Below are 14000 nucleotides of genomic sequence, written 5' to 3' on the forward strand. Positions count from 1 at the left end.
CCACCGGCAGCCGTCCTCCACTGCAGCTGAGCCGCAGTGCCACCAGGAGCCTGCCAACACCACTGGGGGTCTGCAGGGGACAGACAGCCTGGTGGAAGGAGGGCCGGCAGAAGCCCCGAAAACAGGGGCGTATGCATGGGGAGACTTGTGCAAAATCCTCCTTGCATTCGGAGCCGTCCTCCGGATCCCAATCCACCCAGAAACTCCACTGGACAACAGGCTGGTGCAGTAAAAACATTTCTATAGAGAGAGCTTACTCCCCAGCAGGCCTGTTCACTGGAGCTGGCACTTCCGAGCCAGCTCATGTGCACGGCTCCCAACAGAGCCGGTGCTCAGCTGAGCTGGTGGCTCCTGAGCCGGAGGAGAATCCTGTGGGGCTTTCCGTCAGCTCCTCCTCCGCCTGCCCCTGTCATTTGGACTCCTCTGCCCTTCCCAAATAAAAAAAGCTATGAAAAGTGACAGCATGTACAAACAGGAGAGAGTACAGGAAACAGAAGGGACTGGCAGCCAACTAAGTATAGAGCCTTGTCATACGCACATAGGGAGTGGCCTTATAAAACAGTCTCGACCATCTAGCTCAGCACTGTCTACACAGACTGGCAGCGGCTCTCCGGAACTCAGACAGGGAAGTTTCCTAGCAGTGCCTGGAGAAGTCAGGGACTAAACTGAGGACCTTCAGCATGCAAAGTGTACACTTTATAAACACCGAGCTACAGCCTTTTTGCCAGTAGAGGTGGCGGAGAAATAAAATTCAGTTTGCATTTAAAGCCGAATCTGTTAAATTTGCACTTTCCAAAACAGGAAGAGATTCGAAACGTAGCCATCCTTTGAAATTCATACTCCTCCAAATTCTGCAGTGCAGTTCTTCAAACTGTGTTTACAAAAATGCATATACTAGGGAAGTGTGCATAAAAATGAATATATTTGTAAAAATAGTATACAGAAATGCGTTAAGAGAAACTGCTTGCAAAAATGTGTAAGTTAGTCAAAATTGCATATACAAATGTGTTTAGGAGAAATTTGCACTGAAACGCTTACGAATTTTCATGATTTTAAAAAAGTAGCAGATTGCTGCAGAAATGTGGGAAACTGAATTTACAATTGGAAAAATGAGAAACTGAGAAAACCAAAATAGGGTTCCATCCTTCCTTGCCAGAAAGACAAAGCATTGCTTTCCTTTTCCTCTGGCCTCATGAAAGGCACTTTAGATGAGAGGAAACTTCCAGGGATGCCTGAAGAGACACTTGCAGTAGCTGAGGGTCCCTGCCAAGCCTCGCCCACTGCTCTATGTTCTTACCCGCCTTGCACATCATCGAAGCCAGAAGCTTAGAGACAATGGAGCCCCTTTTCCTCATCTTGCATTGCTTGCTGTATGGGAAGTAGGGAACCACACCAATAATGCTTTTGGCACAGGACGTTTTACAGGCATACACCATGATGAGGAGTTCCATGATGGTCGTATTCACATCCCTGCAATGAGAAGGCGCTGGTTCGGTATCCAGACTTCGCTTTACAATCCTGCATCCTGATGCAATCTAATGCAAAAACCCTTCAGTCCACCGGAGAAAGCAGGTGGAGAAACAAATCACTATGCAGAATTTCCTCAGGAAAGCTTTTGCACTTGATGCGCTTTTTAAAGTTGTACTTAAAGTGGCTTCTTCTGTTGCCACCTCTGTTTTGGGGGAGGATTATTCCTTCTTTATGTCAAGCGCCCAAAAATGCATTTGCCAGCTCACCACTGGAGAGCACACGTATTGCTCTGGGGAGAGCATAGATACATATTAAAAAAACCATCCTCCTTCCACGCTTGGGGAAGCCCAAGGAGTCTTCTTGATGCTATGCTAAGCACAGGAGAATGGCCAGGGCTCTCCCAGATGCTCCAGTGAAGCTCAGGTACCCTTGGAATGCCGCAAGATTCCTTGCTCCTTTCTGAGAGTCTGAGGCTTAGCATAACGGGACAGGATCTGATCCTTCTCCCCAACTGTGGAAGATAGTAGGAGATCACACACAGCTATACTCTTGAGCTCAGCAAGACCCTCCCTCTGGCAAGATCCCATTTACAGGGGCAACCAGAGGACAGCTAAGATTTGTTGATCCCTGCTTCCATGCACTTCCAACTGCTTGTGCATTATATATCGCCTCCCTGTTATATAAATAAGGGAAGAAACTCCATCTCTTGAACTCACTGGGCCTCTGGGGAGGAAAGAAAGGACACGTCCCACCAGGTTATAGGGAAGAGGTGGGGAATCTCAGGCCCAAGGGTGGGGGCCCAAATGCACCCCTCCAGACCTCTCAATCTGGCTCTCGTGACTCTCTCCAGGCCACATACCCCACTGGCCCCGCCTCCCATCTCACATGCTTTTGTCTGGCTGAAATGCATCCTTGAACCCCAGTGATGGCTCTTGCTTTCCTGAATAGACAGAGATGGGTGTTTGTAGAAACCAGCCTATTGTACAAGATCATCTTACCCTTATATACCCAGTCGATCACTGTGCTCTGCAGGCAAGTGCCTCCTGCCAATACCATCTTATCAGGAGGTCCGTTCCACACAACATAGGAAGTGGACCTTTAGTGTGGTGGCACCTACCCTTTGGAATTCCCTCCCCTTAAATATTGGACAGGCGCCATCTGTTATCTTTTCGGCGCCTATTGAAGACCTTCCTCTTTCAACAAGTCTGTCTGCGTCTGTGCTGGAATTGCTTTTTAAGATGTTTTTAAAGTTGTTTTTTTAAATGTTTTACAGATGTTTTGTTTTAGTATGTTTTCAAGTTTTTTGGTTTTTAAGATGTTTTAAACTGCTTTTAGTAGTTTTGTTTGCTGCCCTGGGCCCCTTCTGTGAGGAACGGCGGGATGTAAATCTAATAATAATAATAATATACAGGTAAGATTGCTCCACCCACTTTTGCCTCGGGTCCGACCTATCACCGACATGTGGTGTTCTGAAGAGAACACGGCCCTTGGGCTGAAAAAAAGGTTCCCTGCTGCTGTTTGAGAGCAACACGGCAGTAAATGACTCCCTTCCCTGCCTGCTCCTGCGTCTGCCTTGGAGCAGAGATGGGCTGGCACTGCCATCAAGCCATCTTTGCTGTGGACCAAGCCCCGATTAGAAGGTGACAATGCAGTGACCCGGCAAAAAGCATCTGCCTTCTTCCCTCTCCCAAAAAGAGCAGAGATGAGCTGATCTTTGCCAAGCTCAGGTGCAGACACCCTCGACCATGGCTTCATCAGGGAGCTCCCTACCCATTTCACCAGAAACATCTTATGCAAGAGACAAAGCGGGGATTAAAAAAAAAAAAAAAAGATTAAAAACACCCCTTTTTTAAATACCATGATTAAAAATAGCAGAAGGGAGCATGCGTGCAGATAGACCAAACTGTTCAGGGAAGCTCTCCTCAAATCATTCTGGGGTCATAGGAGACGTTTGCTTTAAAATTAATGCTGCATGTAGGCCGGTTGGCCTGCATCTCAAAGGGAACACAATGGCCAATGCACTGCAGAAAACCGCAGCCGTGCACCAAGGAGAGTTTAAACGGAGAAGAGACAAAGCTAATGAGTTCTACCCCCTACACAAGCATTACACAGACACAGATTGATCAGAAACACATGCAAAATGGCCAAGGTTGAATTCTGAGCAGACACTGATACTCACTTTGAAACAGTCTGGATGATGAAGACATCTTTTCCTCTCACGGACTCCTGAATTTGTACCCTCGTTTCTGCCAAAAGAACACACACACTCAGTGCATGTACACAAAGTATGTCACGTCAGTGTATAGCATTAAGGCTGAAGCTCTGTCCATTCTCCACCGCCAGGTGAAAACCACTGTAATGGGAAAAGGAGATAACACCCATTTCCCCATCGCTTAAAGCTGGAGCATATGGGAAGGGCCACAGGTTAGCGGCAGAGCACATGTTCTACATGCAGAAGGTCCCATATTCAATTCTTGGCATCTCCACTTCAGTCAATCAGAAGGCAAGCAAGAGGTGCTCCTAGTCAGAACAATACTAGGCAAAGAGCCTGACCGGGTATAAGGCAGCTTCTGAAGGTTAGTAAGGGATCCCAGCTTCTGAAGGTTAGTAAGGGATCCCAGCTTCTTAAGGTTGGTAAGATTACCACAGGAAAGCTTCAGGTCTCCTAGCTGTAGCAGCAACACCTGTAGATACTGACTATGTAAGCTATTGCCATAAAGTCCCAGGGCCCTTCAGCCTAATCACAAGGAGGAACACAGTGATAGTTCCAAGCCATGTGGCAAACACAAACGTTAGGGTTAGGATGAGAATGATTTTTGGCAACATCCCTCCAGTGGTCATAAGAACATAAACAGCCTTGCTGGATATCAGGCCAAAGGCCCATTTACTCTAACATTCTGTTCTACCAGCAACCAACCTGATGCCTATGGGAAGGCCACAAGCCGGATTTGAGCACAACAGCATTCTCCCACTTGTGATGCCCGGCAACTGGTATTCTGAGGTATACTGCCTCTGACCCTGGGGGTAGCACACAGAGAAGTTCATGGAGGATAAGGCTATGGTATGTTTGCTAGGTCTTCCAGAAAACTGTGAGCTTTTGAGGTCTAAGTTGTCTATTTGGTCACAGGTAAGGGCTCTACTCCTCAGTGAGTATCCCAAATAATTTCCACAGCCACGCTATGTACTCTCATATACACTGAGTAACAAGCAGCACTCGTGGATGGGCTGGCATCTCCTTGCCCCCTTCCGATGGAAGCCAAATCCAAGTAAGGCTGGAACGCTTATGTGCACAGGCCATCTACCTCAGAGAGGGGCAAGATTCCTGGAGGTATCTGGCTGGCCACTGAGGGAAACAGAATGATGGACTAATTGTTCTGATCCATCTGGGCTCTCAACTGTTTAACATGCAGGCTGGACTGTGCCAGATATATAATGCTCTTCTTTCCCACTGCATCACGCAATGCAGGCAAGGAGCATATCGGACTGAGGGGAGCGGCAGGAGCTTTTTTCATACAGCAAAGTCCGCGTTACATGGTGCAATCCCTGTCACAGACCTGCAAGGATAGGCTGACAACAGGGACATGCTGCTTCCAGTTAAGGAAATGGAGAAGGGGAAGAAAACCAGGAAGCAGCCTCTTTCACCTGTTTAGATAGAGAAAATGGCAAGAGATGCACATGCAAGATCTTAATGTCAATGCATGGATTACCTAAAAGGACAGATTCTCGGGGGGGGGCGGGGGAGAAGAGGAAATAAGTTATAATGGAAGATGTTAAATGAAACTGGTGCCTTTTCCTTCAGGTCTCAGCAATAAACATTTTACATATAAATGCTTTACATGACAGATGCTCACCTCTGTTTGGCTCCTGGTAAACCTGAACTTTGCCCATCTCCACTCCCAGGCGCCTGCAAAGAGCGATAAGAAAAAGGTCACCACAGGGACAACGAGCTAAAACTGGGTTCCAGAAGTATACAAGGCTATTGCTTTTCTAACCATTTGGAATGGGGGAGAGAGATTGCACATTTCCTATAAACACACTTCTTTAAAAAAAAAAGAATTCTAAGTTAATTCAAGACTGTCATGACAGGTAAGGCAGACTGTCCAGTGCACTTCCAGATGTTTTGGACTACAACTGCCATCAGCCCTAGCCAGTATGGATGATGGGAGTTAGTCCCAAACATCTGGACGGCACCAGGATGATGAAGACTGGGAATCACTCAATATTTTCACACTCTAGTAACTCAGGCAGGCCTTTTATTTTTTTTAAGAGGAACTTAAAACATACAGAGTAGAACAGAAACATAAAAGGTACCAGTTGCTTACAGTTACAACAGGCAGCCTACAGGATGAATCCTGGATCTCTGAACTATCTAAATGGGCTAGTATTGTTGGTTGAGCATCTGACTAGATTTCCCCACTGTCAAATGGTAGCCTCTGCTCATCTGTTACATACAGAGGGCCCTGTCTACAAATGCACTTTTGAGCAGCGGTTGGTAACTGCCGTTAAGAACATGCCATTTCTCCAACTGCATGAACATTTGCCATGCAAATGCCACTGCTTTGGCTCTCCAGATGTTGCTGAACTACAACTCCCATCAGTCCAAGCAAACATGGCCAGGGATGATGGAAGCTGTAGTTCGATAATATCTCAAGGGCCAAAAGTTCTACATACCTGCTTTTACAGGAATGCTGCTGCTCAAGTTTATAATCCACCCCTAACCCACAGGGGTGTACAACTTAACATATATACATATCACTTTGCCATTACCCCCTCCTGGACTCTTTCCCCATAAGCCTCTTCTTCTTCTCCCATTCAGTGCCAAAGCAAAATCAGAATCTTTTCTCCAAGATTGCCTGACCCAGCCTTACAAGCAGGTGCTCTGCTCTTTCCATGTCCTCCGACCATCAAGAAAGAGCCTCCATTTCTAAGCATCTGCATTACTCAGTAACTGGCTCTCTTACTGGCCTGAGCAGGCAACTTGCCTGGGGCAGAAAAAACCACACACGTCCTGCTCCAGCTAGTACTGGCGCAGCTCAGTGTCCATTTGGTGTTTTTGGACGCTAAGCATTCAACTAAACAGGCTTGGCCCAAAGGAAGCATTCTCGAAAGACCACTTTGCAAAATGAATGTGAAAAAAATAGCCAGCGTGCAGAGCATGATCTCACTGTCAAGGGACCTTCTGGCTTTAAGAAGCCCTGAGACGAGTTGCTCTCTTGAGAGAACACAAGCTTAAAAAACTGGATGGGCAAGAACTGACAGCAGGAGAAAAGGTGGGACATAAGAAGCAGTGCAGATAGTTTGTTTGCTCAAGTAATAATAATAACAATAACAATAACAACAACAACAACAACAACAACAACAACAACAACAACAATAATAATAAAATGTATTTGTGAGTCGCCTATCTGGCCGAATTAACGGCCACTCTAGGCGACGTACATCAACATAATAAAATAAAAATACAATATAAAACCAATACAACAACACTCAATAATTAAACTAATCACCCCTCATACATTTAAGCAACAACGTTAAGAACTAACCCACCCCAGCGAACCCGTAGGCCTGCCTGAACAGCCAGGTCTTCAAGGCTCGGCGGAAACATATCAAGGAGGGGGCATGGCAAAGGTCGAAAGGAAGGGAATTCCAGAGGGTGGGGGGCCACAATCGAAAATGCCCTCTCTCTGGTCCGCACCAACCTAGCTGTTTTAGCTGGTGGGACCGAGAGAAGGTCTTGTGTGGCTGATCTTGTCAGGTGGCATAATTGGTGATGCTGGAGGCGCTCCTTCAGATAAACTGGGCTGAAATCGTATAAGGCTTTAAAGGTCAACACCAGCACCTTGAATTGGGACCAGTAAACAACTGGTAACCAGTGTAGATCTACTAACACCGGCGTGATATGATCCCGGCGACGGCTGTTCTTAATCAAGCGTGCCGCCGCATTCTGTATCAGCTGTAATTTCCGGACCATTTTCAAGGGCAACCCCACGTAGAGCGCATTACAGTAGTCTAGGCGAGAGGAGACCAGGGCATGTATCACTCGTGGGAGAAGATGGGCAGGAAGGTAGGGTTGCAGCCTCCGTATCAGATGGAGTTGATACCAAGCTGCCCGGCTCACTGCCGAAACCTGAGCCTCCATGGACAGCTGGGAGTCAAGAACGACCCCAAGGCTGCGGACCTGGTCCTTCAGGGGTAATCTTACCCCATTGAACACCAGGTCTATATCTCCCAACCTTCCCTTATCTCCCACGAGCAATACCTCGGTCTTATCGGGGTTTAGCTTCAGCCTATTCCTTCCCATCCATCCACTTACGGATTCCAGGCACTTGGACACGGTATCCACAGCCAACTCTGGTGAGGACTTAAACGAGAGATAGAGCTGAGTGTCATCTGCATATTGGTGACACTGCAGCCCAAATCTCCTGATGATGGCCCCCAGCGGCTTTACATAGATGTTGAATAGCATGGGGGAGAGGATAGAACCCTGTGGCACTCCACAGTTGAGAGGCCAAGGGTCTGAAACCTCATCCCCCAATGCCACCCGTTGATGCCTGTCTGAAAGATAGGAACGGAGCCACCGTAAAACAGTGCCTCCTATTCCTAATCCCTCCAGGCGATCTAAAAGGATACCGTGGTCGATGGTATCAAAAGCCGCTGAGAGATCCAGGAGGACAAGGAAGGTGTATTCTCCCCTATCCAACGCCCTCCTCATATCATCCACCAGGGCGACCAAGGCTGTTTCAGTTCCATGTCCAGTCCTGAAGCCCGATTGGAATGGGTCTAGATAATCTGCTTCATCCAAGTGTGTCTGTAACTGTTTGGCCACCACTCGCTCGATCACCCTGCAAGAATGGTAAATTAGAGACTGGGCGGAAGTTGTTTAACTCTTGATGATCCAAGGAGGACTTTTTCAAGATGGGCTTTATTACTGCCTCCTTGAGGGCTGATGGCAATGCACCCTCTTCCAAGGATGCATTTACCACTGCCTTGATCCTTTCGTTCAGCCTCTCTTTGCAGCTCATAATGAGCCATGTTGGGCAAGGGTCCAATAGACAGGTGGTTGGCTTCACAGTAGATAGCACCTTGTCCACTTCCTCAGAAGGAAGAGGCCGAAATCGATCCCACCGGACCGGAATGCAACTGGCCAACTCTGGCTCACTTCGTGTGTCCACGGCGTACGGAATCGTGCTCTTCAGGCGCTCGATTTTATCAGCAAAGTGTTTAGCAAATATGTCACAAGAGGCTTTAGATTGCTCCATGGGTTCCTGGGCAACTGGACCGACCAGGCTTCGGACCACTTGGAACAACCTCCTGGGACAACATTCTGCAGATGCAATAGAGGCAGCAAAGAAATCCCTCTTTGTTGCCTTTGTTGCTACCTGGTAGGCAGCTATTGCTGCTCTAACCAGTGTCCGATCGTCTTCAGAGCGAGATTTCCGCCACCGGCGCTGTAGTCGTCTCACCTCCTGTCTCAGACCCCACAACCGTGGTGTATACCAGGGTGCTATCTGAGTTCTATTCAGGGGGAGAGGACGTTTCGGAGCCACCCAGTCTACTGCCCTAGTGATCTCCCCATTCCACTCCATCACCAGGGCTTCGACCGGGCGTCCTTCAGCAGGCTCCAAATCCCCCAGCACATTCAGGAATCCTATAGGATCCATCAGGCGTCTGGGGCGGACCATCCTAATAGGTCCTTGTGCCCTACGGAGGGTGTGTGGCACTGAGAGGTCTATATTCACCAGATAGTGATCTGACCATGACACAGGGTTAGAAGAAACCACCCCCATTTTCAGAGCACTTCCCTCCCCTCCCGAGACAAACACAAGGTCAAGAGCATGACCGGCTACATGGGTGGGCCCTGTATTACTAAGGTGCAGTTCCCAGGAAGTCATGGTTTCCATGAAATCCCGAGGGGCTCCAGTGAGGACGGTCTCGGCGTGCACGTTGAAGTCTCCCAAAACCAATAGGTTGGGGGAGAGCATCCGTACACCCGCGATCACCTCAAGCACCTCGATCAGGGAGTCTGCTGTGCAGCAGGGTGGGCGGTACACAAGTAGAATCCCTAAACTGCCCTTTGGGCCCAACCTCCAGTACATGCAGTCAACAAACTTGGTATCGTGGAGAGGGGGTCTGGTGAAAACCAAGGACCCCCGATAGATGAGTGCCACTCCCCCTCCCCGCCTACCCACCCTCGGCTGCTGTGCGTATGGGAAACCGGCTGGGCACATGGCCTCAAGCGTAGGAGCTGAGGCCTCATCCAGCCAGGTCTCCGTAATACATACCAGGTCTGCGCCCTCATCCAGGATCAGCGTTGTCTTATGCGCCACAGACCTGGCGTTACACAACAGCAGTCGGAGGTCAGATGGAGTCCTGCGTCCCCCAGTTATCTTCTGGTTTTGGACAGGCCCGGAACAGGGGATGGATATTATGCATCTATCCCTTGTTCCCCTCAACTGATATGGCCTGCCACCCGCACCTCTCCAGGATCTGCCGCCTAGCCTTTTAATATCATGGCTCCCCACCCTCCCCACGGTACCCCCCTCCGGTCTGCACATGCCCCACTCCTTGTCCGCCAATCAGGCAGGCCCCCCCACCCTTAAAACAACACCAATATGCCCCAAATCCAGCAAACAATGGAGATGTAAACAGACTTCTGGATTTACAGAACTCTCCAAAAAGATGGCAGCAAACTGAACAATACACCAAGTGACTTCCAAGGCCGCAATTCTAAATGCACTAATTTTAATGTTGCGCTGCACTGACTTTCGAACTTTATTCCACATAAAATGTGTTTAGAATTGCCATGCAAGCTGCTCAAGGGCTAGGCGGCATGCTCCCTTGAGTACTTCCATCCTTTTCTCCTTCTTGCCGGATTTACTCTCCCATTAAAAGACGCCTCTTCTCTGAAGCCATTGCAATCATCCCTAAACCAAAGATGGAGAACCTGTGGCCCTCCACATGTTGATGAACTTCAGTTCCCATCAGCCCCAACCTGCAGAGCCAATGGTCAGGGATGATGGGGGTCAGAGTCCAATAACACCTCGAGGGCCACAGGTTCCTCATTGCTATCCTAAGCCCTCACCCCAAATAGAAATGATGCCTAAAGAAGAAGCCTAGAACTCGTGGACATTCAAAGAAGCTGAATGTTGGAAGATTCAGGACAGACAAAAGTACTTCTTTACTCAGCGCATAGTTAAACTATGGAATTTGCTCCCACAAGACGCAGTAATGGCCACCAGCTTGGATGGCTTTAAAAGATTAGACAAATTCATGGAGGACAGGGCTATCAAAGGCTACTAGCCGTGATGGCTGTGCTGTGCCACCCTAGTCAGAGGCAGCATGCTTCTGAAAACCAGTTGCCGGAAGCCTCAGGAGGGGAGAGTGTTCTTGCACTCGGGTCCTGCTTGCGGGCTTCCCCCGGGCACCTGGTTGGCCACTGTGAGAACAGGATGATGGACTAGATGGGCCACTGGCCTGATCCAGCAGGCGCTTCTTATGTTCTTAGAATGCCAATGTGCACTTTATGCAATGCCAACTGGCTTTGTATTGGATGTACTGCATTGGCTACCAATTTGCTACCAGGCCAAGCTTAAGATTGTGTCACTGACCTATTAAGCCCTAAACAATATGGGACCAGGTTATCTGAGGGACTGCCTTCTCCCATAGAGACCTGCCTGGTCACCAAAGTAATCTACTGAGGTCCTCCTGATTGTGCCACAGCCAATGGAAGCTCATCTTATGGCAACCAGGAAAAGGGCCTCTTCTACTGTGGCGCTCACCCTTTGGAAGTTGCTGAAAACTCACTTGTTTACTGATGCCTTTGGTGGCTATTGGTGCCAGCCATTTGTCATAACTTTTTCAGTTAAAATTTTGTACTAACTTTATGCTGCTGTATTTTTTTATTTTTACTGATACTGTATTTTTTTTTTTAACAGATCTTACTGTAAACCACCCTGAGATGTCCTCCTAACTGCAGGTATAAAATTATCACAAAATAACAGCATGTATGTGAGTTTGGTGGTAGAGCATCTGTCTTGCATACAGAAGATCCCAGGCTCAATCCCTGGCATTTCCAGGTAGGGGAGAGAGACCCCAGTCTGAAATCCCGGACAGCCGCTTAGTATGGACAATAAAGCGCTAGATAGACCAACGGTGCTAGATACTGACTATTTATACTAAGGCAGATTCCTATTTTCCATTGTATGCTGATATAGTAGAGGACTGCAACCATAGATATGGCAGATTAAGGTATCAGCCATCTCGGACACTACTATCAGTAGATGAGGCCTTGCTAGTAGTGCCACTACTGAAGGCTCCCTGGCTGGTGTTGACTTATGACAGGGCCTTTTCAGAGATGGCTCCATTTGTGGAATGCCCTCCCCAGTGAGATATGTCTGTCTCCATAATTACTGACTTTCAGAGGAGTTTGAAAGCATTCCTGTTTACCCATTTGATGGCTGAAGGAGGCCGTTCCTGGCAATCTAAAGATCACTGGATGAAAGAATGTTTTTATCTGTAACTGTTTTTAGAATGCTTTTTTTGTTGTTGTTAATTTGTTTCGTTATGTATTTGCCACCTTGGGCTTTTTCAGGAGGAAGGGCGGGATATCAGTTCAATTCAAATTCAATAAGTAACAATTCAGTTTGCAAACCAAGCCCGCAACGATCAGGCAAGCTTCAAGTTATCTTTTGAATCTAGCACACCCTTAGGCTCCAAACCTTATAAAAACAGCTCTCATACCACTGGCTCTTAAAGACTCAAAGAACTAGCTGTTCTGGTTCACCTGTTTTTCATGAGCCACCATATTTCCATTCCTGTAACCAGAAACATGGCAGGACTGCTAAGAGGGTCTTGCTCAGCTGCTTTCCATTTTGGAACCTGAATTCACTCACGCAGTTCCATTCTTCTGAGTTTCAACTGAAGCACTGCTGAAGAGGCAAACCAGGCTTCAGTTCTGAAATCTGCACCAAGAAGTGGCTTGCCTCCTCAGCACACAGTAGACTCGTCAAAAAGCTTCAGAAATCTCCCCCTTTTTTGGTTGCAGCAACCAGGACCCAGTCCTCAGACCAAAGATTAAGAACCATTATCTTAAACTTTCCCAGGAAAGTCAGACGGATGATTTTTAAAGGCAGTGGATGTTGATCAAATAAGCAGGTTTAGCTTGCTAGAACAAGAACTGCATTGTATTCACTCAGTACCTTAAATGTCACTTTAACTTGACAAAAACAGCATTGGAGCATTACTAAGTAACTTGACAATAAACCCTAATCTTGCTGAAGGTTGCATTGTAGGCTCATACTAACCAGACCCAATGCCCCAAAGTGAAACAGAGTCAAGCAGAGAGTGTTTAAAGGAGACTGTTATTACTTACTCTGCAATTTTCTTTGATAGTTCCATGCATGATGGATTGGAATTGGCTGAAAACAGCACTAGCCCACCCTTCGTTATATTCATGATGGGTCCTATTCCACTGGGTGCCACACAAAACATCAAATCTTCCTTTGTCTTCCCGCTTTTAAAATACTGCAAGAAGATCAAAAGCACATTAGCAGCATATAAGCAGTGCTTAACAATGCGAGAGGAAGAAGACCGTGGAGAGCCAAGGTCTGCTTTTCAATATTTTCTGCCAGACACGTATGCTCTGCTGATGCAATGCAACCCTTTCAGAACTACTTTGAGCAGGCGTAGAGAACCTTAGGCACTCCAGGTGTTGCTGAACTACAACTCTCCACGTAGCAGTAATAGAACTATTGCTAGCTGGGACCTACATTTAGCTCTCTCCCCGCAAGCCCTTTACTGCACCAGCACCTGTTTTTGCACCTGGAGAACTGTAGCCTGTTGAGGGCCCAAAAGGCTGAGTCAGCCAGCCCACCCTGGAAAGCAACTGCAAGAACTTTGCCACAACTGTAGCTGCCTCCAGGGGGAAGCTGATTGTGTGGGCTCTTGTTTGCGGGTGGCAGCTGTGTTTGTGGTGAGAGCACAAATGCAACCCCTGAATACATGAAGTGTGATCTAAAGTGTGCCTTGGTTTTTGTTCTTTATATTTTTATTGATTTATTGTGGTATACTTTTGAATTTGTATTTACTGTAATTTTATTACATTTTCTTCTGAATTGTTCTGTTCCGTGCTCTGGAGGCCTGTATACCCTGTGCCAGCAAATGATTCTAAGCAAGCTATTATAGCCTTAAGTTAATCAATATATATTCAGTATGTATTTGTTAGCTAGCCTGAAGGCTTGTATTCCCCCTTTTCAGGCCCCAGCATCCTTGGGTATGTCAGATCACCTCATAACTACCTGGAACCTTATCTAGGTGTTCTAATGAGGATATGATGGCTTGCCCAGTATGATGCTAGGAATATATCTCATTAGTTCAAAGGCATCAAAGGAGCCCAATTAGGCATATATTCATGTTTATCAGTGGGTATTTCATAGTTGGCTTAAATCTAAGTTATACTCCAAAGGCAGGTGGATAAGTCAAAGGACGGTCAATGAGCAGATAGTGCAGCAGTTGCTTGTTAGTGCAGGCAG

At 47.3% G+C, this 14000-nt stretch overlaps 1 protein-coding gene across 4 annotated transcripts in view; it reads right to left on the reverse strand.

The window, feature by feature from the left end:
* Positions 1 to 14000, reverse strand: part of PRPSAP2 (phosphoribosyl pyrophosphate synthetase associated protein 2) — a 45217-nt gene that overhangs the window by 20863 nt on the left and 10354 nt on the right. For 2 of the 4 annotated variants that reach the window (XM_061599773.1, XM_061599774.1), the window contains exons 3-6: positions 12842 to 12993; positions 5322 to 5374; positions 3650 to 3716; positions 1298 to 1470 (exon numbers count right to left, since the gene is read on the reverse strand). In XM_061599773.1, the coding sequence (XP_061455757.1) occupies positions 1298 to 1470; positions 3650 to 3716; positions 5322 to 5374; positions 12842 to 12960 (412 nt within the window). In that variant the 5' untranslated portion in view covers positions 12961 to 12993. The remainder of the gene's footprint in view (positions 1 to 1297; positions 1471 to 3649; positions 3717 to 5321; positions 5375 to 12841; positions 12994 to 14000) is intronic. The other 2 variants (XM_061599776.1, XM_061599775.1) reach the window with 1 other exon arrangement.

The sequence above is a fragment of the Rhineura floridana genome, chromosome 17 (genome assembly GCF_030035675.1).
Source record: "Rhineura floridana isolate rRhiFlo1 chromosome 17, rRhiFlo1.hap2, whole genome shotgun sequence".
NCBI classification, from domain to species: Eukaryota; Metazoa; Chordata; class Lepidosauria; order Squamata; family Rhineuridae; genus Rhineura; species Rhineura floridana.